Source organism: Lactuca saligna, chromosome 6 (assembly GCF_052625555.1).
Source record: "Lactuca saligna cultivar CGN05327 chromosome 6, ASM5262555v1, whole genome shotgun sequence".
Lineage (NCBI taxonomy): Eukaryota > Viridiplantae > Streptophyta > Magnoliopsida > Asterales > Asteraceae > Lactuca > Lactuca saligna.
In genome coordinates, this window is record NC_136422.1 from 132,015,659 (window position 1) to 132,038,885 (window position 23,227).

The 23,227-nt window shown below is 34.0% G+C and overlaps 2 protein-coding genes and 1 pseudogene across 2 annotated transcripts; 2 read left to right on the forward strand and 1 right to left on the reverse strand.

Annotated features, from left to right (window-relative positions):
• The first annotated feature begins 1,686 nt into the window (after positions 1–1,686).
• On the forward strand, positions 1,687–4,788 carry LOC145003178 (NAD(P)-binding Rossmann-fold superfamily protein). The gene is made up of 7 exons (XM_078962310.1): positions 1,687–1,893; positions 2,457–2,556; positions 2,648–2,736; positions 2,913–2,968; positions 3,844–3,990; positions 4,058–4,183; positions 4,254–4,788. The coding sequence occupies exons 1-7, from the start codon at positions 1,766–1,768 to the stop codon at positions 4,532–4,534; spliced, it is 927 nt and encodes a 308-aa protein (XP_078818436.1). The 5' UTR covers positions 1,687–1,765; the 3' UTR covers positions 4,535–4,788.
• Positions 4,789–4,947: 159 nt separating this feature from the next.
• LOC145001545 (uncharacterized) lies at positions 4,948–6,680 on the reverse strand. The gene is made up of 5 exons (XM_078960916.1): positions 6,440–6,680; positions 5,908–6,017; positions 5,433–5,827; positions 5,277–5,352; positions 4,948–5,167 (listed from the first exon to the last, which is right to left on the reverse strand). The coding sequence occupies exons 1-5, from the start codon at positions 6,512–6,514 to the stop codon at positions 5,134–5,136; spliced, it is 690 nt and encodes a 229-aa protein (XP_078817042.1). The 5' UTR covers positions 6,515–6,680; the 3' UTR covers positions 4,948–5,133.
• Positions 6,681–10,079: 3,399 nt separating this feature from the next.
• Positions 10,080–10,712, forward strand: LOC145002908 (protein MOS2 pseudogene; annotated as a pseudogene).
• The last annotated feature ends 12,515 nt before the right edge of the window (positions 10,713–23,227 follow it).

Below are 23,227 nucleotides of genomic sequence, written 5' to 3' on the forward strand. Positions count from 1 at the left end.
TCTAAAACTATATTCAAGTTATGGAACACATCATTTGTTGTAAATTGCATTTATGGATATGTGTTTGGCCTTCAACTTTGACCAAACTTCAATGGTTATTCAAACTCTACTTTGAAACAACTAAATTTTGATATATTAAATCTTTTGGAAATGTCATAAGTTAGATGAATTAAGCCAAATTGAAAATTAATTGATGACAACCTTAATTAATGTAAGGATCGATGAGAATTTGACATTTAAATGATTTCTATGAAAATAAACCATGCTTTTGAATGTTCAAATTGGTTGATCACCACTTTTAAGTCATATATTCATGTTTAATTGGCTTTCCAAAGGATCAGTGAGATATTATGAAACTATTATTGACTTTTTAGACAAGAAAAATCAATCTAACTAAACCTTTGAGCGTAAATGAAGCTTGAAGGATAATTGGGAAGTTTGATGGCTTCTAATTTCAAGATGCATGTGGAAGGTTTTGGAAGCATATACACCATAACTCAGTACCCAAATGAATGAAAAATGTCAAAATGGATAAGTCTAAGCACCACACGACCAATTTTCTTTCAAAAGAAAAATGTACACGACCCTTATACTAGCTGACCAAAATAATGAAAATGTTGTAACATTTCCTTGGCTGATTCGTTTGACCTTCAAACCAATTCCATTGATACCCAACCGTCTTAAATAACTTATTTAAATTAAAAAAAAGGGTTGTTATGTGTTGAGTTTATTAGGAGCTCAATATAGCACATAAGTGATGCATACAATTATTTTATACAGCTCTGGAGCCTAGTGTTTGATGTACAAAACTTTATATAAGAGGTCCAAAGTTGAAATCATGACACGCCTAAAATATCGTTAATGTTTAGCAACTGACATTCCTTATGGGCCTTTATGTGAGTTGATGTTTGGTCTATTCACATAACAACACAATTGTACTTCTGCTTTACATGAAGACACAACCTTCTAACATGCTTAACATTTGGCCTATTCATTATTTATGTGATGTATTGTTTGGTTATCCATGTTGGGTTATCACTAGAGCCAAATTTAATGTTTCTTGCACATTGATGATTATAATTTAAAGACATTACATGGATATACCTATCCTCTTACATCCAAATATCATATAGCATATATGGGCATGAGTTAGGTTGATTTCTTTTGTCACATCTAGCTACCAACCTTATGTTATGACACTTATCAGAGTACAACTATAACCATTTTCCACAAAGTACTTTTTAAGCCAAATTTTAGGTGTACATGACTCTTGAAAACTTCAAATGATTCAAAACATAAGCCATCACTACCAACACAATCCTTTAATCATTTAAACATTTATTATTTATGGTGCTTGGTTCAATTTCTCACACACTACAAACCTTCAAACTGTGAACAAACATGTAATTACATGAACTACTCTTCTTTCGTAATGGTGTATTGTTTCTACCCAAAAGTTTTACAACAATTTAACATAATTGTTACATTGTGTATGGGTTTACCTTCTCAAGGTTCTAACGAATGATGTATTGTTTCTACCCAAAAGTTTTACAACAATTTTAACATCGAGAGTTTTATAGTGGAAATTGGAAAAACCCACTAAGGAGAAATTTGTAAAAAAATTCAAAACCTAGGGCTTTTTATGTAAAAGTCTCTTTGAATTATCATATTTAAAAAAACAAGAAACAATTTTGTCTCCATACCTTCTGCTCACAACCACGCAGGAGAGAAGTCTAGTTCACGTGGTAGCGAAGACAACCCAAAAATGGCTTCATCCCTATCGTACGCTGCTTCCATTTCCAGACCACCTTCTTCACCTTCGCCAAATTTACGAACTCTCTTCCCTTCTGGTATCCGTTCGCGCGCCTCAAACTCCATTTCTCACACCAATCGGTTAGTTCTCTACCACTACAGTCTACACCCCTCTGATTGTGTTTTCATTTAACGTTGATTTCATTCGAATTCACCTCAAATTTAGCGTAATTGAACCGAATTTTGATGCTTTCTGTGAAAAACAACAATGGGTTTTCTAGGGTTCTAATTAATCAGCTAACACTCTAGATTGTATGGGGGACATGTACCCGAAAACAGTAATTGTAACGTTTGATGTATTTAGGTTAGTTAATTCCACTTTAGATAATGCCAAATTTTATCTCAATTTGCTTCTTATAGCGTTATAGGTGTTTCCATTGGCTGATTTTATCATAAGTGTGTGTGTGTGTGTGTGTTGAATTTATTGTAATCCAGCTGAAATATGGTGTAATTTACCTAAATCACAAACCTTACATTGAAAAAGTTATCGAATTTTGTAAATTTTTTCTTGACTTTAGTGATAAGATGATAGAATTTCTTGTTTTGAGTAAACTTTAATTGTATGACTAATCATAATTTGTTGTTTAGATGTGAATGTTGGTGTGATTTGATTACATTGACTAATAAGTTGACTTTTCTTGCAGCTTTTTGAGGTTTGGTGTCAAATGCAGTTATGCTGATGCAGGTATAAAGGACACCAATTCCAGGACAATAGACATTGAAGCAGATATTAAAGCTGAGAGGGTAAAAATTAAAACATGCAAATTAAGTAATCTTAAAATGTAAATCTCATTAATGCTTTTTATTTTTATTTTTATTTTTATTTATTTATCAGATTGTGGTGTTGGGAGGCAGTGGTTTTGTTGGTTCAGCTATATGCAAGGCTGCAGTATCCAGGGGTATAGAAGTCATAAGCTTAAGCAGGTTTGTTGATTACACAAAATAGCAATGTACTTTTATTTATTTGTTTATTAAATTTTAAACCAATTAATTTATTTCATTAGTTTTAGTGTAGTTAAAATAGTGTAATAACATAAAATCGTGATAAAAATTTTGATCTTTTATGATTTTAAGTTTTTTTGTTTAATTTTTTTTTTCAGGTCAGGAAGGCCAACTTCCCTGAACTCATGGGAGGATCAAGTGACTTGGATTACGGGTATAAATCAAATACCTAAAATACCCTTCAATCTTTGACTATAAACTCAAATACCTCATATAGTAAAAAACTAAAAATAAAATACCCTTCAATAGTGCTCACTCTCACTCTCTGTTTGACTTGATAAAAAATATTTGACTTTAAAGCAAATACCTAAAATAACCCTCAATAGTGCTCCTTCCATTTGTTTAATTTGACACGTAGTTTAAAATAATTATTTTTTACTAATACCTAAAATACCCCTCAATGGTACTAACGCGTGCTTAACTTGACACATAGTTAGATGAAAATCTTTGACAATCAAATATTCAAATACCTAAAATACCCTCCCTCCGTTAGTTTGACTCGACACATAGTTTAATAAAAAAAATGTCTTATATACCTAAAATACCCTCAATAGTCTCTGTTTGTTTGTTTGACTTGTCACATAGTTGAATAAGAATCTTTGACTACAGTTCCCTAAAATACCCTTCAACAGTACCCCTTCCATCTTAATTTAATCATAATCACTATAGATAAAATACCTAAAACACCCCTCAATAGTACCAACATGTGCTTAACTTGACACGTAGTTTGATAAAAATCTTTGACTAAATCAAATACCTAAAATACCTTCCCTCCGTTATCTTGACTTGACGCTTAGTTTGTTAAAAAAAATCTTAAATACCGAAAATACCCTCAATGGTCTGTTTTGACTTGTCACATAGTTTAATAAGAATCTCTGATCCCTAAAATATCCTTCAATAGTACCACCCCCTCCGTCTTAGTTCAATAAAACACTTTTGACTATTAATCAAATACCCAAAATACCCCTCAAGAGTCAAGTGTACTCCTTGAATTCCATCCTTTTATTGATTTTAAAATTTTCTTTGTAGGAGATGTTTTCTATGTAAATTGGGATGAAGTACTCCCTGGTGCTACTGCAGTGATTTCAACCCTTGGAGGATTCGGTAGTGAAGAACAAATGCAAAGAATTAACGGTGAAGCAAATATCATTTCAGTAACTGCAGCCAAAGAATATGGTAACTTATTTTTTACTTTTTACTTTTTACTTTTTACTACTATTTTAAATTTGAAATAAAATTACAGGGATTCCAAAGTTCATCTTGATCTCAGTGCATGACTACAACATACCGTCTTTTTTACTCACGTCTGGATACTTCACGGGAAAGCGAAAAGCCGAATCTGAAGTCCTCTCGAAGTACCCGAGTTCCGGTAAATACAAAATGACTGTTTTGCCCCTGAAGATTTTGATTTGATTTAATATTAAAATTGTGTTATGTAGGTGTGATATTAAGACCTGGATTTATATATGGGAAAAGGAAAGTTGGGAATTATGAAATCCCATTGGATTTGATAGGGGAGCCAATTGAAAGACTTCTGAATGCCACTGCGAGCTTCACTAAACCTCTGAATTCTTTGCCTGCTTCTGATTTGATTTTGGCGCCTCCTGTTAGTGTTGATGACGTGGCACTTGCTGCTGTGAATGCAGCCAAAGATGATGATTGTTTTGGTGTCTTTACAATCAATCAAATTAAAGAAGCTGCTTCTGGTGCTAAAGTGTGAGGGAGTTAGTTGTATTTACTATTTATAGATTATATATAGTACGTATAGTATATATATAATAATATATAGATATATAGAAATGTGTTTATTTATCATGTTGCGTAATGTTGTATGAAGTTTTTAATATGCAATATAAATTTGTGTTGGAAAGTGGATTTTATATGAAAATGTAAGAGGGTAAAGATGAATGGCGTAAGATTGGATCAAATATTGTAACTTTATGATTTCATATTTTATATTAAGTTTATTTTTTATGTTTCGCTTTCACATAGTTAGTTCTGGAATAAAATAATTGTTTTGTATATTGCTATAGTTTTAAATAAAATATCGAGTTCACTTTCACTAGTTTTTTAATAAATGACTTGTATTGGTTTTGTTAGACCAATTGAAATCACAAAACACAAAACACTAAATTGATTTTAACACACTAAATGTGTTTTCATTCCAACCATATATTAAAATTTAAAAGGGTGATTTTTAACAATCCAAATACATCACCTTTCTAAAAAATAACTACATAACTATCAATCATCATCATATTGAATATTTGATGCCACTATCTTTCACAAAATTGCATCAACAAACAAGATCTTGCATCATCATTTCTTTAAAGTACCCTGCTCTGAGAGATACCTAATACAGAAAGAACAACTTAATAAACAAATTCATGGAATGAACTTAGTACAAAAAGAACAACTTTTATATTTTTCAAACATAAGTTATCTAGACAACAAGTTCTTACTTTCCAGTATAGAAGCCTGCAGAAAACCAAGCATTCAAGACAGCTGAAAGATCCGTTTCTTCACTTTTCTTTCCCTCTACAATTCATACACAAATCATTATATCTCTTTACATCATTAACATTCACTGAAAAGTAAAAACCATACATACTACTAACCTTTATCTCCTGTGTCAAATGTCTGAATAACTTTGTCAATAGCTCCCATTGCTGCTTTAATAACACCATCATCTTCATTACATGAAACTTTAGTTGAACATGGACATACATAGGGTTGACAAGAGCATGCAGGAGGACCAGATGGTTGGGGTGGTTGATCTTGAGAATCATAACCACCACCATAACCATAGCTTTGATAATCCCAATTGCCATATTGATAAAGTTGCCCTAAAAGTTTTTGCCTTTGTTCCTCAACAGCATTATATTGGTTGAGTAACACGTTATAATCTTCTGCAGTTTGTGCATTTTGTGCATCAACATAAGTAGACTCTGTATCTTGAACTTGATCACTGTTTGGCATGTTTGTGGTGTTATCTTCTGTTTCCACACATGCACTATGCATAGTAAACAATGGTCGCTTCAGATGAGCTTCAGGGGAGATACAAGCATTTGATACACAAGAACATAGACATACCTTTTAGCTTCGTTGCTTCCATTGAAGACGATTGATTCATTTTCTTCTGTACATGTTGTGATTTTTTCTTCATTAGGCGAACTAATGGTGCCTCCTTTTCCATGCATTATCTGAGCATATGGCAGTTGACATGTTTAATTTATGAGTTTCAGCCATTTGAAAGTAACATGGGGTCATGGAAAGGACAAATGAAATGTCTCAATAAACGAACAGAGCCATACTTTCACTAAATCAACACTCGTAGCAAACAAATACCATTGATATGATACATAAATGAACAATATACTGCAGGTATGACGCAAAACCTAGTTTTTCTTTATAGCAAAATCAACAAATTAAAACGAGTTTAAAGGAATTTAAGCAGATCCGAGTAATTTAACAAAAAAACTAGGTCGTTTTCCTGCCATATTAGTAAGAATTTAACCTCATAAGCTTCTAGTTTTTACTGTCTAGAGTGATGCTAGTTTCAGAGAGAAGTCATTTGCCATAGATGTGATTCAAGGTTTTTGAAAGGAAATAGAGAAAGAAAGACCTTATACTTGGAGATAGCGTCATCTAGGGCTTTGACAAGAGCAGAATCGTCCCAGAGTTCGCCATATTTCGCCATTGATTTCTGCAAGTGTGGTGTATTGTAGGCGTTTGTGGTCGCTTGAAAGTCTTATACAGGGAGAATTCAGGGATGCAAAGAGTTCTTTCTCTTTCAGGTTTTGATTTTAATTATTTGTGACAAAAATTGAAAAAAATGGTTTGTTGTGTACGCAAAATTTTAGGGTTTTAATCCAAAATTTTTTTTGATGGTGCAACGGTCTAAAATTAGATTTTTTATTTGTTTTGGTTCTTCACACTAAGCATCCACATCAATGCATGTTTAATGTCTTAAAAAAAAGAAAAGCAACAATGCCAACTCAGCATAATTCATTAGTTTTTGAAAAAAGATATTTATGCCGGAACAAATCCAAGTGGGCATTAAAAATTAGTTTAATGACATTGCAATTTCTTTTTGAAAGACCCGATGTGGAGGGTCTAACATTCGTTCAAATGTGTCATGACCTATAAAAAAAAAAAGGAGGTTTTCGATGTAATTCGGATTTACGGTAATTTACTGTGTTTCTTATATATTTATTTGAGTTTATTAGGCAATACCTCATGCATAGGATTTGCAAGGTGATGAAAGTGATGTCGAAAGCTTCAAGATCACTCGCTTCTACATCAAAGTTACTTTAAAAAACCAGAGAAACTTCAACAGTATAGGGTTAGATGGAATGAGACTGCAAAGTATAAAATATACAGTCCTTGGCATGACCAGCATGTGATTGATATGAAATAGATGTCATGTACATGTAGAAGGTGAAAGTTGAATGGGATTCCATGCAAACATGTAATAGCTACATTACATGACATGGGTGATAGTGAAAAGAAGGTTGAGGAACTTTACATTTATGTGTCAAATGAGGATTCTATCATGGTTGAAAACCATGTAAGGTGGTCAAACCCACTATTAACAATTATAATAATCATATCTTACTAATGATAACTTGATAATGTCCCAATATATGCGGTGACAAATTTCCTTTTTTTCACTCGATCCAATTAAAATTTTCTATTTTCTATTTTTTTTGTTTAAACTAATTAATATTATATAAGTGTTTATAATTATATAATTTTAGTTTCTAACATTTATTTTGTACATTTTTTTATCGATGTTATAATCTTTAAATTAAATGCTTGTAGACAAACCTGTAAAAATGGTCCCTGCATTTTTTCTGATGTTTAGTTTAAACTTTGATTTTTTTTTGGCTTTGTAGTCATTCTCAACTAGTTTCGTTGTAAATCCAACAAACTGAAATGATTGTTATACCATTTCCATTTTTCTTTGATTTTTTAAAATATAATATTTATTTATTTATTTTAGGGAAATCTCCATAAAAGTCCCAATATTTGGGGAAATTTTTTTAATAAAGTTTAAATTATATTCTCTAAACAGAAATTTCCTGACTTTTTGTATGAGCCCAATAACCAGAGGGCGACATGTGTCGCGATCTGGCACTACACCTTCTTCCCCAAGGCTTGCCACTAGATGCTAACACATGACACATTACGCCCAACAAAATGTTTAAGTAAGCCCCGCGTATTGATCATTTCCAGCCTATAAATAGAAGTCAAAATTCACTCCATTCCTCACTAGAGATGCACAAACAGCCGATCCGAATCCGATCCGGTTTGATGACGTCGAACAGAAACCGGTTTCATTAAAAATCTGATCCGATTTCAAACCGGTTTTGATCGGTTTTCCCTTCCGCAAATCCGAATCGGTTTAATCCGATCCAAAATTTACAAAAAAAAAAAAAAAAAAAAAAAACATTTTTAAGCGTGACTTGGCGCCAATGTTAAGCCTCAAGCTTTTTCGAGCCTTGATGAGCCATGTCGTTTGTAATGTGTGACTTAAGGCGACGATTTTATATATATATATATATATATATATATATATATATATATATATATATATATATATATATATATAATACTATTATTCAATTTTATATACATATATGACTTAAGACGACATTTGGTCAAAGCTCGGCAACAAGTACAAGCCATAAAAAACTTTTTAGAACCTTATATATATATATATATATATATATATATAGAGAGAGAGAGAGAGAGAGAGAAAAGTAAATATACCCTTAAGGGTATATAAGCTTAGGTACCCAAACTCACCATGCTATGCTGTTTTGTATCATATGTGTACATTGTAATTGTCTAATGTTCTTATAATTCATCTTCTAACTTGATTTACTTCTAAGATTTTTATAAATTTCACATCTATCTTCCTTTTACATAATTTTCATTTTCAACTATAATATATATAGCCTAATAGGTGTTCGGCAAAAAGAAGTGATATAAGAGGAAAACAATAGTGAAATTTCGAAAATCTTCAAAGTAAATCAAGTTAAGGTTGAAGTTTAATAACATTATAATGAATATATCAAACAAAACAACAAATTATAGTGAGTTTGAGTACCTAAGTTTATATACCCTTAAGGGTATATTCACTTTTCCCATATATATATATATATATATATATATATATATATATATATATATATATATATATATATATATATATATATATATATATATATATATATATATATATATATATATATATGAAAAAAATTGAAATATCAATATATATTAAACTAAAGTAATACGGATTGAAAATAAGTTTTCAAAATACAAAAGGATATAAATTGAAAACACGTTTTAAATAGAAGAGGCAAAGATGTAAAAATTGTTTAATGTTTAATTAAGTGATTGTTTGATAGGATTTGATGTCCACTAATGATAAGTATCATTTCGGTTTGGGTTTTTAAGCAAGATAGAGGTTTTGACTTTTAGAATTGGTGTTTTTGACCCAAATTCTAGGTGCCAATACCAACACCCGTGAGCAAAGTGTATTTGCTTGAAACTCGGAAAGAAGTACCCTATAAATGACACCACCACCACAACACACTCAACATGGAAGACCAATGACCAAGAGAAAGCGCCATACATATGAAAGGAATAAAAGGACAAAAATACCTCCAATATGCTACTCATCTGAAAGTTTCTAACAACATGGAAAGACAAAAACACCCCTAACATGGAAGGACAAAAATACCTCCAAAATGAACTTGCAGTCTTTTTTGCTGTTAGAACCCCCATATGGAAGGACAAAAACACCCCCAACATGCTACTCAGGTGGAAGTTTCTAAAAACAAAATAGATGACGATTTAATTTAGGGATCCGGTAGGTAACAAATTTAAGTTTTGAGGATAGTTCGAGTTAAAAAAAATAAATAAATAAAAAATAAAAAAAAAAAATAAAAAAACTTTTTAGTAAGAACAAGCTTGCAAATAACCTTAACCACAGGGGCCATCCGTGTAATTTACTCAATAAAATATTAAAACTGCAATTTTCCAACAAACATAGGGACCATAATTGATACAACAACTAAAAATATACAAACTTGCAAGATAAAAGTATTTGTAACCAAAAATGGAAATTATGAACGAACTCAGGGACCTAAATTGTAATTTACTCTAAAAATCTATACGGTGAACCATAACCCAATTTCTTGTTCGACCTGCCGGAGCTTGTTCCCCCGGCAACTCAACATCCGATCCGCACCATGAAACTCTCCTTCTCTCTTTCCTCATCAAAGAATTCATCAAAACCCTCAAAATCCTCATTCAGTTCTTCACGAGATCACGATGATCAATCCCCGGAAAAGGAATTCCTCACAGAGTTCGATTCATCCATAACCCTAGCCGATTCCACTTCCAAAAGAAATATCGTTATTCCCCCAATTCCCAACGAATGGAACCCGCAAAAGCAAACGAAGAACATCGATATACCCATCAAATCCAACGACCCAAATCTTCAATTCGAAGTAGATCCCAACTCTGCTGAAGAACCCATCGACTCCAACATCTCCTATGGTCTCAATCTCCGTACGAAGAAAGCTTCCCGTTCTGATAAGGACCCGGAAGTTGATCGGTCGGAATCATTGTCGTCGATTAATCGTTTGATGTTGATGAAATTGAGAAGTGATTTGAAGAGTTTGCCGGATGATAGAGGATTAGATGAGTTCGATGATGTTTCAGTTGAAGAGTTTGCACCTGCATTGTTGAAAGGATATGGATGGTATGAAGGGAGAGGGATTGGGAAGAATGCAAAAGAAGACGTTAAGGTGTTTCAGTTTACAAAAAGGACTGCAAAACAAGGGTTAGGGTTTGTTAACAATGGAGGAAAAGGTACTTAGAGTTAGATCAACTAAAGATTACATATGGCTAATAGAAATGTATATGCATTAAGATTTTCCTTATGATTTTGTCTGAATTTTTGCATTTGATACACGTATTAGTTTGAAGTTTGAACTTTGAATTACTCCATTGTTTTCCCCAAAAAGATGGCTTAAATTAAGCTTAAATGTCTATGGATTTGAGGGAGATATTTGATCTTCTTCCATGAGTTACAAGCATCAATAGGATGTTGGGATGTTCATGATTATAGTGTTGCCTTGTTGGTGATTACTGGTCTTAGAATCAGTGACACTGAATTCAAATTCATCTTATTAAATTCTTTGAAAAAAACCAAATTGAATCTTTAGAATTGGGTTTAGGGTGGATGTCCCAACCCACTTCATATCATGTCAGTTTTGTTAATTTCTCTCAAACTTTCCTAACACAAAAAGCATGGAAACCTCATTTCCAACATATTTAATTTTAATTCTAAAACAAACACAAACTAATAAAAATCTTACAAAACTAATTCAGAAAATATAAAAAAAGTACAAAACTAATGCACAAACTAACTAAAATCATATAATTTTTTTGGTATAAATATAGAAGTATTACTCTACAAATTACATGGTTGAAAATGATGAATGCTGGTTACAGAAATCGCATGCATCCCTCCCATCCTGCTGATAAGGAAATGGTGTTTTGGAGGTACCAACGGTACATCCACTTTTTTTTGTCTTGATTCGGTCCTACCTTAAAAGAAAAGACTAGATGTTTATTTCATAACCATCTTTTTGCTGGTATTTTCATGTTGGAGAACCTCGGAATGCTATGTTAGTGTGACACACATCATGTATTCGATGAAATGTTATTCTCTTCAAACTGTTAGGGTTTTTTGAAACCAAAATTATACGACACCATCAAAAAATTGTATCGGAATAGTTTAATTTTGATTTGAAAAGCATTTACACGATATCTTTTACTCTAACAATTTTATTAAATATTAGTTACTTGTGTTATAATTGAACTGAACCAACGACGACCAATCGAAGATTCAAATTCCTAGGACGAGTCCGAAAAAAAGCCTAAAAAATTAACTGAATATCATTGGACGTTGATATATATATATATATATATATATATATATATATATGACTTAGATTATTTTGTTTTTACTAACTATTGTGTATTAGAATGTATAGATCTGGACCACTGGATGAATATAATCAACAATCATGATCTGAGGGTATATAATATTATTATAGGGTAACATGTATCATATAATCACTCAAATTCCAGCAAAATGGTATTTTGGTCAATTAATCTATTTAAAAAAAATTGGATTTTAAGGGATCATTAATTCTTTTGTTTTTTAAAAATCTGAAAATTTTAAATTAATTCTAATTAAATTTTAATATTATTTTTAGTAATAACCGATTTTATTATGTCAGAATGACAAACAATCAACAATTAACTAGTAAAATATTTGTGGTTTTATTCTTTCAAAATATTGTTTCATTCAATATACTTTTTATATTAAACATGCTTAAAGAACTATACAACATATTATCAAGAATAACGTTTTCTAAAAAATACGTATTACATTTATTCTTAAAGATTAAAACTAAAAAGTGTTAAAAAAAGAAAAAAAAAAACATAAAAAATCTAACAAAAACACTAATCTATTCCAAAAGAATATTATTGTTAAGAAACACTTTATACATTTTAGCATAATACATTTTGCAAGAATACACTCTAGTCCTTCATGTTTTTTCTCCTTTTCCACATCAATGACAGTCTCTTCAAAACCTAAATTCACAAAAAAAAAAAAAATAATAATAATAATAATCAATTTTCAAATATTAAAAAATCCAGAGCATTCTAAAAGAATAACAACTATAATTATGGTAGAATGTAGTAGACATCAAACAATTGTAATTTATTCTTACAACATGCATTACTAGTTATTCTGCTAGAATATGCTATCGCTATTCTAATAACATGCATTACTCATAATTCTGCTAGAATGCATTACCAATTAAACAATTATACTTGTTGTTAATAAAACATTCTTAAATACTTTTTGACATAATGCATTTATATAAATAAATTATGACAGAATACACACAAGTTTTAACTTATATTCTAATAGAATTTACATCATCTTTTTATATAAAATAAAAACACCAAAATAACATAACTACAAATATAAACATCAATTCTAAAAAAACATTTCATTTCTATTTGTTGCTTAAACTTCAATTCTTTAAGAAGTCTAACAAAATATTATCTACTTTACTTCTAACAGAATATATCAACACAAATATAAACATGTTACCTTAACATATTCTGATAGAATCTTCCCAATAAGTCCAACATATCAAACTTGCCTCTTTTACAAAAAAAAAATTCTCTTCTTGACATTATATCAAACACTTGGAAGTATTGTTTTATTATCAAACTATATCACATTATTAATTTAATTTGGCAACTATAGCTTGGTCTTTAGGTGCTAGAGAGGGAATGTCTTCAAGAACTAGTGGCTTTCTATAACCTAAGGAAATTAAAGGGTTAACCCAAGAAAATACCAATTTGCTTAAAAAAAACTAGGCTCTTTTAGTTGAGTGACAAGTTCTTTGCCATTTCTCAGAGCATAGAAGAAAAGAGAGAAGCTCGCTATCCATTCTATAACCTCCAACACTAAGATGTTGTGTTTCTCTACTAAATTCTCAATTTATGTGGTGGATATAAACACAAATAGTAACATCGACCAAACAGAGACTAAAGGTTTGATGAATTTTGATCTTTCTACAAGCAATGAAACTGTCAAAGTTAACCATATAAGCACCCTACCAATGTTCATCACCTAATCTGAACAACTGAAGCTCCTAGTTCTAGCAATCACTTCTAATAAACAATGGCCAAGATACGCATCGTCGGTTAGAAAACAACAGATAGCGATTAATACATAAATCCTGTCGCTTCTACTATATCAATTCTCTCCTACTCCACGTTTCTTCAGAAAAACAACTAAAAAATAGAACATAACAGCATGACAAACAACGAGTTCAACAAATCTAAGATGATTCGTTGACTTCCTGGTGATTCCAAACCTAACGAGTTCATATAACTTCAAAACTAATAAAAAATTATTTTTTAGAGGAAATTTTGATTTAAGGTTTCCTGTGAATAACAAAAACAGGAATGGAGTAACAAGAAGATGAAAAACTCAAAATCGAATATAAAAATATCACAGACGGGGTGTGTTGGCAGATGACGACGCATGAGGTGGCTGCCACTGGCGAAAAGGGGAGGGAAGCACCGACCATACGATGATTGTGCTGATTTTCTGGGTGCTCGGACAATGGTGAGAACAATTGGTCGATCGGTGATAGGTTTATGGAGAGGATTCCCGATGAATTTTGGTGGATGTTGCAATGAATTTTGGTGGAGGTCAGCGAAGAGAGGAACTGGGCAGCAGTGATGGTGATGGTGTTGATGCCAATGATGAACATGTTCTACAACACACGACTAGGTCAAATATATTTACTTTAATTCCTTAATTGCAGGATTTCAATTAAATGATTTCCTTAATTAAAAGTACAAAAGGTACAAAATACTCTTAAATGATTTATTTAATTATTTGTTATTTCTTGAATTCTCATTGGTGCATTTAGGTACACAATAGTTCTTAGAAACATTTGAACATATTTCATATATATATATATATATATATATATATATATATATATATATATATATATATAATAATAATAATAATAATAATAATAATAATAATACTATGTAGAAATTAGGCCCTAATTTTTTTAGGGCATATGCAACTGCCCACCTCCCCCCTCCCCCTCTCAAATCTCACCACTAAAACCAGTGAATTCCCGATAATTATATAGTTAAAATATTAAGAAAGATATGTTGTCCAAAATAACTATGTAGTCTTAGTAATTACGAGTAATAATTTTTATATTAAGTTGATATAAATAATTATTATGAATCATATCATCTAAATATCTAGAGTAAATTACACGATGATATTTTAGCTTAACAGTTTTTTCCTGAAATGGTCCGTACGAAGCTATTTTTCCCTAAGATGGTTCCTACGGAGCATACATTGCACACAAAGAGTCCTTACTGTTAATGTCTCTAGATTAATTCGTTAAGTTGAAAGAACTTTGGATAAAGACGATTTCTGATATTTTGTGAAACTTGCTTAACAAACCATTTGTGAAATTTTACGCAATGACCATTTGAAATATTACAATTTTAGTCTCTTACTTCTCTTTTTTTTTTTTTTTTTTTTTTTTTTTACATTTTCGACCCTGTTTTTTCACAGTTTTGTTATTATATATATTTTAAATATATAAATAAGTTTTGTTGTCTAGGCTTTATCTAAAATATTTAATTTACAATACAAAATTAAAAATTTTCGTTTTCTATTTTTTATCTAAAAATATTTGAAGTGTAAAAACATCATTTATTACTTTTTAATTTTTATATGATGTAATTTTTAAGATTTATCTTTATTTATCTTATACAAAAATATTTAGTTTTATGAAAAAAATATGATGTGTTATTATAAAAAATACGTTATTGTAGCAATAACAATATGTTGCTATTTTATTTTAAAATTATAAGTATGTGGTTTTGAGTTAAAGATAAAAATATGTTTTGATTTTGATTTCATAATATAAGTACGGTAAGTTTTATATTGCTTCGATATAAAGTTTTGATATTTAATTTTAAAAAATTATTTGGTTTTATCAAATTTTGAGTATATTCTTTAAGCTAAGAAACCATCATGATATTTCAGGAAAGCTATCGACTTAAAAGCCTATTGATGTATATAAGTGTGTTAGACGCCTTATAAAAGCTATATGTGATAAAGGATGTAAAATGCCTTCTATATGATTAAGGATATAGTATACTCCATAGGTGAGTAATAGTAAACAAATATTGGATATTGTTTGATCCGTGTGACATGTTACAGTCACAAGTTCCAAGGTTGGAAGTTAGTTAAGGTCCTACGAGGAGACACATCGACAACTTCCAAGATGGATTTCTCACAAAAAAAGTTGTGACTTGCCACGTGTAACATCCTGATGTCAAGGTAATTTCAATTTCAATCCTATGTTTGAAAAATATTGTATTTTTGCCCTTGGGATTAAAAATGATTGCAAAATGGCCCATAGTGGCAAAATGGTAATTTTGTCCAAGAGTAGTACGCTGAGCGTACATTGTGTATGCTAGGCGTAGTAGGGTGCGCCCTAGTACGCTGGGCATATACCTCGTACGCCAAGGTTGTAGAACTCGTTACTCGATACCTGTTTGGCCGATTACCAAGTAGCGAGTACTAAAGAGTACTAGGGAGTACTCGGATTTGGTAATTCATGTAGAAATATTTTTAGGGAACTTATATATATATATATATATATATATATATATATATATATATATATATATATATATATTCAAAATCATAAGTTGATTGAAATATATAACAAAATTAGATACATGTGAATATACAAAAACTGAAAAACACAATGGTTTCACTTCGTAAATAATTACTGAAAATTTTAAGATATATTTGTTGTAATAATCACATATGTTTGTGTTAAATAATAAGTCGTTAAGTATATCATACATATTATTCACCGAGTTGACCGGGTTTTATAGCACTGCTCAGTTTAGTAAGGTGTCGATCGGGGAGTACTCGGGATTTTGTAACTCGCCTCGGTAAGGGGTCGAGTAGCGAGTACTTGGAGGAGTAATTAGCCAACTTGGTGAGTTTTGCACCACTTTCATACGTAGGGCGTATGTAAGGAATCTAAAAACCCTAATTTTTAATGTTTGTTCCATATTTAAACCCCATTATAGCCTTATGTCTCATTTCTTCATCAGCCTCCCTTTGTGAAAAAAATGATCCCAAGCAAACCCTAAGTGAGAAGAGTGCATTTTGATCCCATTGGAGTGTTTTGGAAAAGTTCTTAAAGATGAAGAAGGTGGTGAGAAGAGCTTGGAGCTTGGAAGCATCTTGGATCTGGGATTTTCTTCTTGTTAGAAATCTTCAGGAGGTATAAAGTTTGCATCTTGATCACTCCATCTTGTAGATCTTGGCATTTCTTCCTTTAAGATATCTTTTGTCCCAAAAATGGTGATTCTTGAGCGTAACATGTTCTTGACCCAATAAGTTGTCATTTTAGACCTTTCGGAGGGTCTTAAGTCATAAAAATGTGGTCTTGATAGTTAGTTGTCCTCCATGCATGCCATAGAAGGTCTTAAGGCAATAACAAGTTGGTATTTTGTTGATTAAGCACTTAATGGACATGCAAAGTCATAGAGTTGGAAACTTTATGACTCTCAGTAGTATTTTGGCACTGGATCTAAGATTTGGACGTGAAAGCTTAATGCATTAAGCTTTTGCTGAGGATTTGGGGAGTCTTGGTGTATGCCCTACATAACTTGGAGTACGCAGCGTGTACATGGTCAATCATCCCGATTGCAGTCAATGTTCGAGTACGCCCTGCGTACCTTCGGAGTATGCCTCGCGTACGAAATCTGAGTCGACTTGGCTGAGTTGAATCGATTAACTTGTTAATTTTAACTAGTTTTGACAAAGGGTATTTTAGGAAAATGTTATTAATTTAAAATGGGTAATGTTTTGTCATTTAGGATTTGGGTGAGTCGGTATTTGTGAGCCAGTATTGATCAGTTATTCGTCAGACTACGATGTGATTTTTCCTCATTGTACTTACAGGTCGAAAGCACCAAGGCTGACCCATTGGATTGATATCATGTTGTAACATCCCAAAAATTATGGGCCAAAAATTTCATTTTTAATTAAGTGATTTGCATAACGTTTGTAACAAAATATCATTCGACCATATCATTTAATAAAACGTGCCTCGCGTTTGTAAACCAGACATAAATCATAATAATATCAGAGTATAAATCCCAAAATGTCTCATAGTGCGGAAAAACAAGAGTGTGTGTGTGATATGCCGCTACCGTGCCAGCTCCTTCCCCTTGGCTGAAGAGGTACCTAAAACAACAACTAAAAACAGTAAGCACGAAGCTTAGTGATTTCCCCCATCGAACCGCATACCAAATAACCACATAACATACAAATATTGTCAGGCATATTTGGGTGCCCGACCTACCCCTTCGGTCCTCTCGACCGGATACTGACTAACATATCTGGGTGCTAGTCTCCCCTTCGGTCCTTTCGATCGGATAGTGACTAGCATATCTGGGTTCTGGTCTCCCCTTCGTTCCTTTCGACCGGATAGTGACTAGCATATCTAGGTGCTGGTCTCCCCTTCGGTCCTTTTGACCGGATACTGACTAGCATATCTGGGTGCTGGTCTCCCCTTCGGTCCTTTCAACCAGATGTTAGGGACTATTTCACCCCTACCACTACCACATAACACGTATCACATAATCTGTTTAGCATGGCTGGGCATGACTTCCCCTTCGACCCTATCGACCGGTAACCTGGGGACTATCTCCCTACTAGCACTAGCACATAGCATCATATCATACAAACACATAAATATAACACCAGGTAGTAGCAACCCTAGATGAATATCACAGAGACAATCATCTAATGATACAATTCCTACTAGTGGGCCGGCATTGTGGCCTTAGACCCACTGCTACTAGAAGGTAACTCACCTCGAAGTAGTTGCTGAAAGTCTTCTTGCTGAACGCCTGACTGCTGAACCGGAACTCCCCAGCTACAATTTCCATAAACACTAAGTCAAATACCGATAACTAATCTTAGGGGTAAAATGACTATTTTACCCCCGATCAAAGTCAACATCCTGGTTAAAGTCAACTTCCTGGTTGACCGGACTTGCCGTCGCCGAGTTGGCTCGCCAACTCGCCGAATCCATTCCATCTGTTCTAGTTTTATACTCGTTTCTACTCGTCGAGCTTAGCGAAGACTCGACGTGTTCTTCTTCGATACACACATACTGAGTCCAAGTTCATCCGTCTCGCCGAGTTGAAGAACAACTCGTTGAGTCTAAGGCAATCTTCATCGGACTCGCCGAGTTGCTCATCAAACTCGCCGAGTTTACGGTTATCTTCATAGGACTCGCCGAGTTCATTCAGTCCTTTTTCCATATAGACCTTATTTGAGCCATGCAACAGCTCCAAACCACAGATCTAGGCTTCTAGGGCATGCTTATCACGTAAAGCATGCATGGCTTTAAGAGCTTCAAATGTCCAAACTAAGCTCTTAATGGGGTTCTAGGCTCAAGAGGGACCTTAATCACAAATATGATTGAAACTTAACACTTCTAGAAGGTAATGAGAGTCCAGATCTTAAGTATAACCCAACCATACGGTTTCTCTACAAAGGGTTTGGGGTTTTAGGGCTTAAAAGCAACAATTTAGGGACAAACAAGATCTAATAGATCAATAATCAAGATGGAAACTTTATTACCAGAATGGATGACCACAAACGAATGTGTTCTGGATCTAAGTCCCCTTCCTTGACCTCTTCAACCTCTCCCTTCTTCCACTTGCTCCAATGTGCACCAAAAGTCCCTTCACAAGGCAACAACCACTCAAACTTACCAATGGAGTTTAGGGTTTCGATAAGGAATGATCTGAGGGTGATGGAGGCTGAGGTGGGGCTATAAGGACGCTTAAATAGGGTGCAAACCCTAAGGATTAGGGTCTCCTCCTGATTGGCCTACTCGTCGAGTCCAGGCGTGGACTCGCCGAGTAGATCACTTAAAGCCCGCACCCAACTCGACATCTACTCAGCGAGTTAGGGCTACAACTCGCCGAGTAGCTCTTCCAAAAAGAAACATTTAATTAAAATAAATACATACCAGGAATAGGGCGTTACACATGTTATCCATTGATACATTATATGATCAGTATTGAATAGGCCTGTACGATTATAGCATAGTTGTAACATCCTGCTCCAGATTGTTTTGTAATTTAAGGCTCGTAGGCCGTAACCTGGATATGAGAAGGTTTCGAGATTTTGAAGGAGAAAGGTTTAGGCCTTCTTGGATAAGGATAGGGTTTATTGTGTGAGAAAAGGGTTAGGGTTGTGCTTTAGGTCCCAAGAGTATTGGCAGGTGTTGGTTTAGGTTTTTCATAAATTTTGGATCTGAGCTTCTCGTTACCTTTTCGTGGATATAAAGTTCGCCGAAAACAGACATTAAGTGAGGAAGATATGACACTTGGAGGTTTTTGACATAAATGGTCCCTTAAGGAGAAAAGTTGGCATGAAATGCCTTGCATGTGAAATGGAAGCACATGGGACCGCCCAACGTAAGGCTGGGTTACGCCTTGCGTATAAGGGAAATGGTCGCGGGTGCTCCTTAGCGTACGCCCAACGTACGTCCAGAGTCCAAAACCCTAAATGTAGGGTGTGCCACTATATATAGAACCTTATGGTTGAAACCCTAGCCTCCATGTTTGTTCCCCAACCTCAGAGAAGCCCTTGAACGCCTTATATCTTCTACTTTTGGGAGATTTGGTCTTCAATAGGTTCATTTGGTGGTGTAAGCTTGGATTTGCCAAAGAGGAAGTTGGCCAGGAAGAACTTGGGAGTTTGGAGCTCATGGATCTGGAACAACATCATCATTTGGAGTTATTTTTAGGTATAAAGTTCATAACTTTATTTAAGAATGCATAGATCTTGTGTAGTGAAGTTTTGGAGTTGTTTTGGTCGCAAGTTTGGCCTTTTATGTTGGAATCTCATTTTTGAGCTTAGGGTTGCCACCCTCAGAGCTAAAAGGGCCCCTTAAGCAGTAAAGTTTCAATCTTGATGGTCCTAATGATTTCATGCATGATATCTAGCTCTTGTTATGGAAGTATGTTGTTGCCTTTTGAGTTTGAGATTATTTGGTGGATTGCAAGTCACCAAGATTATGACTTTAAGGATTAAGAGGATGATAAGGACCTGGATCTGAGTTTGTAGCCTTTGGAATGAAGTAATAAGCACGTAATGGAAAAAGGGCTTATCAGGAAGGTTACGCTGAGCGTACGTGCAAGTACGCCCAGCGTACTTCCCAACGAGTCGGTACGCTTGGCGTTCACAGGTGTACGCCCAGCGTCACTTGTCTGTGTCGGACTTTGTGTTTTGGGCCATACCTTGGGCTGTTGGGCTATCAATAATCTGAATTTATGAGGAACATTGGACGGATTGGGCCCAGTTTAGCAAAGTGGGCCATTAGTGGGCTTGAGGAGTTTATCTAATGTTGGGTCTGCCATTTAGTTTGAGAATTGGGCCTTGAGAGGGCCCATTTATTATTGGGCCTTAGCGGGCCTAATGGGTTTAGGGCGTTGATGAGTTGGTTATTGATCAACCCCTGGACCCAATGAGTGAGAGTTTGGATTTAGTTCTAATTGAGATAATTGTGGGTTTGGCACAGAGTTAGTGGCCGGTGCGTAGCAACAACGTTTATAGGGGTTTTTCATTAACCGAGGTGAGTCTTCTCACTATACTTTACCTTGAGTGGTAGTTATCTGTGACCGGAAGGTCTTATGTGCTTACATTGAGTATTATGTTATCTTGATTTATTTGTTATGTTGTGCATTATTTCTTTGTGATTTATGCCATGCGAAGTTTTACAAATTGAACTAGAGGGTCCAACGATTTATGAGGCTAGAGGGTCCTCAACCAGACCGGACCGGAGGGTCCAACGAGCTAGACCGGACTAGAAGGTCCAACGAGCTATGGGATTGGAGGGTCCCGCTGAGACACATCAGACCGGAGGGTCCTACAAAGTTATAGCCTCGAGTGGCTAATATGTGTATGTGGTATTTTGGGGAAACTCACTAAGCTTCGTGCTTACCGTGTTATGTGTTATGTGTTTTAGGTTCTTATTAGAATCGCGGGAAGGCTGTGGCTCGATTGTACACGCAAGAAAAAATAGTCATGAATGAGAATCCTGGATTTTGATAATGTTTTGAAAACTCTGTTGACCATTAAATGGTGCTTATTTAAAATGACATGTGTTTTATGAAATTAAATATGAAAATATTGGTTTGAAAATTTCGTGTTACAATAGTTGCTTATATGCATATACCGGTAGATCTATAGGACTACCTATGATTTCTGGCTGCATGATTATCTATTTGTTGATTTTGTTTGTTATTTGTTATATGTCGACATGTTATGTTGGGTTGAGACTTTATTGCTTTGTGCGTGACTTAACAGACCGAGGGTAATCCAGCCTGATGATTGAGTGGACCCAAGGGTATTCCAGTCTGATGACTGAGTGGGCTCGATGTATAGTGGTATTCCATCCCGATGACAGAGTGTACCTGTTATATATTGGCATTCCAGTCCGATGATAGATTGGGTCAGGGGTAATCTAGACCGATGGCTGTGGACCCGAGGGTATTACAGTCCGATGACTGATTGGATTCAGGATGCTTGTGTGTATATGATATGTGTATTATGTGGTGGTATTTTAAGCGAACTCACTAATCTTTGGCTTAAAGTTTTAGGTTATGGTTTCGGGTACTTTCGAGGATTTCATTTGACTATCACACAATAATCAGCATATGTAGTGTAACACAATATGTAATAAAGACCATTGGATCCCAAACATACAAAAACCTCCCCGATGACCCCTTGAACTACTACATGAAAAATCAAACTGAAGTCATGTCGCCTTGACTTTTAACTGGACACTCCTCCACTAACTGTGTATCTTTTAGTTTATCATTCAACTTCTATTTATAGTCTTTAGCAACATTCTTTCCTCTCACATGTAACTTCAAAAGAAAGTAGACAAGTAAGTTAATACTTTGCTACAACTCACAACAAATGATATTTGAACGTGATGCATGTGGTGCTACTCTATATATCATAGTTTAAACCAAATATTATCATTTATTTGTTGCAAAAGACCTTTTAGCCTACTAAGAACTTCACTTAAACTTTTAAAATTGGTTTGGAGGTTAGGATGTCTTTTGAGATAAGCTTTGTCTTTTTAGTAATGTGTTTTATAATTTAGTGTGTACTTCTTTACATGTAGCAAATATATATTTAAACAATTTGTTATTCTTAAAAATGTATACTTTTCGTCTTACAGAAATCACACACACATACATACATACATATATACATATATATATATATATATACACACACACACACACACATTCACTTAATATGTGGTGTATGTCAGCTTGTTAACTACCTTTTAGCTACAACACTGCCACTGATGTTTTCTCTCCTGCAATTTGCATAAGCATTATCGAAGTTTCCTTGGACTGTGGTCTATAAGCTTTTGATTTTGATTGGAGATGAATGCCAGTGAGAGACAGGGCCGGCCCATGGGCCAGGGCAACCTGGGCGACCGCCTCGGGCCCCAAAAAACCTAAGGGCCCCATATTTTAGAGCTGTTATACTGGGTTGATAGTTTGAAAGCCCATATTTTATAATGTTTGATCTGTTAAAAAGGGCCCAAATCCAAAATACAATTCAGGCGCCAAAGAGAACGCGGCTAGTGACTTTCGATTGAGAATTCCAAGGCGTTAA

Bases quoted from the DNA above. Each gene is read 5' to 3' on its own strand.
- LOC145003178 (XM_078962310.1), top strand. From the start codon at position 1,766: ATGGCTTCATCCCTATCGTACGCTGCTTCCATTTCCAGACCACCTTCT. The intron at 3,991-4,057 runs GTAACTTATTTT...ATAAAATTACAG, and splicing joins AACTGCAGCCAAAGAATATG to GGATTCCAAAGTTCATCTTG. The intron at 4,184-4,253 runs GTAAATACAAAA...TGTGTTATGTAG, and splicing joins CTCGAAGTACCCGAGTTCCG to GTGTGATATTAAGACCTGGA.
- LOC145001545 (XM_078960916.1), bottom strand. From the start codon at position 6,514: ATGGCGAAATATGGCGAACTCTGGGACGATTCTGCTCTTGTCAAAGCC. The intron at 6,018-6,439 runs GTCTTTCTTTCT...CCATATGCTCAG, and splicing joins ACGCTATCTCCAAGTATAAG to ATAATGCATGGAAAAGGAGG. The intron at 5,353-5,432 runs GTTAGTAGTATG...TATGAATTGTAG, and splicing joins ATTTGACACAGGAGATAAAG to AGGGAAAGAAAAGTGAAGAA.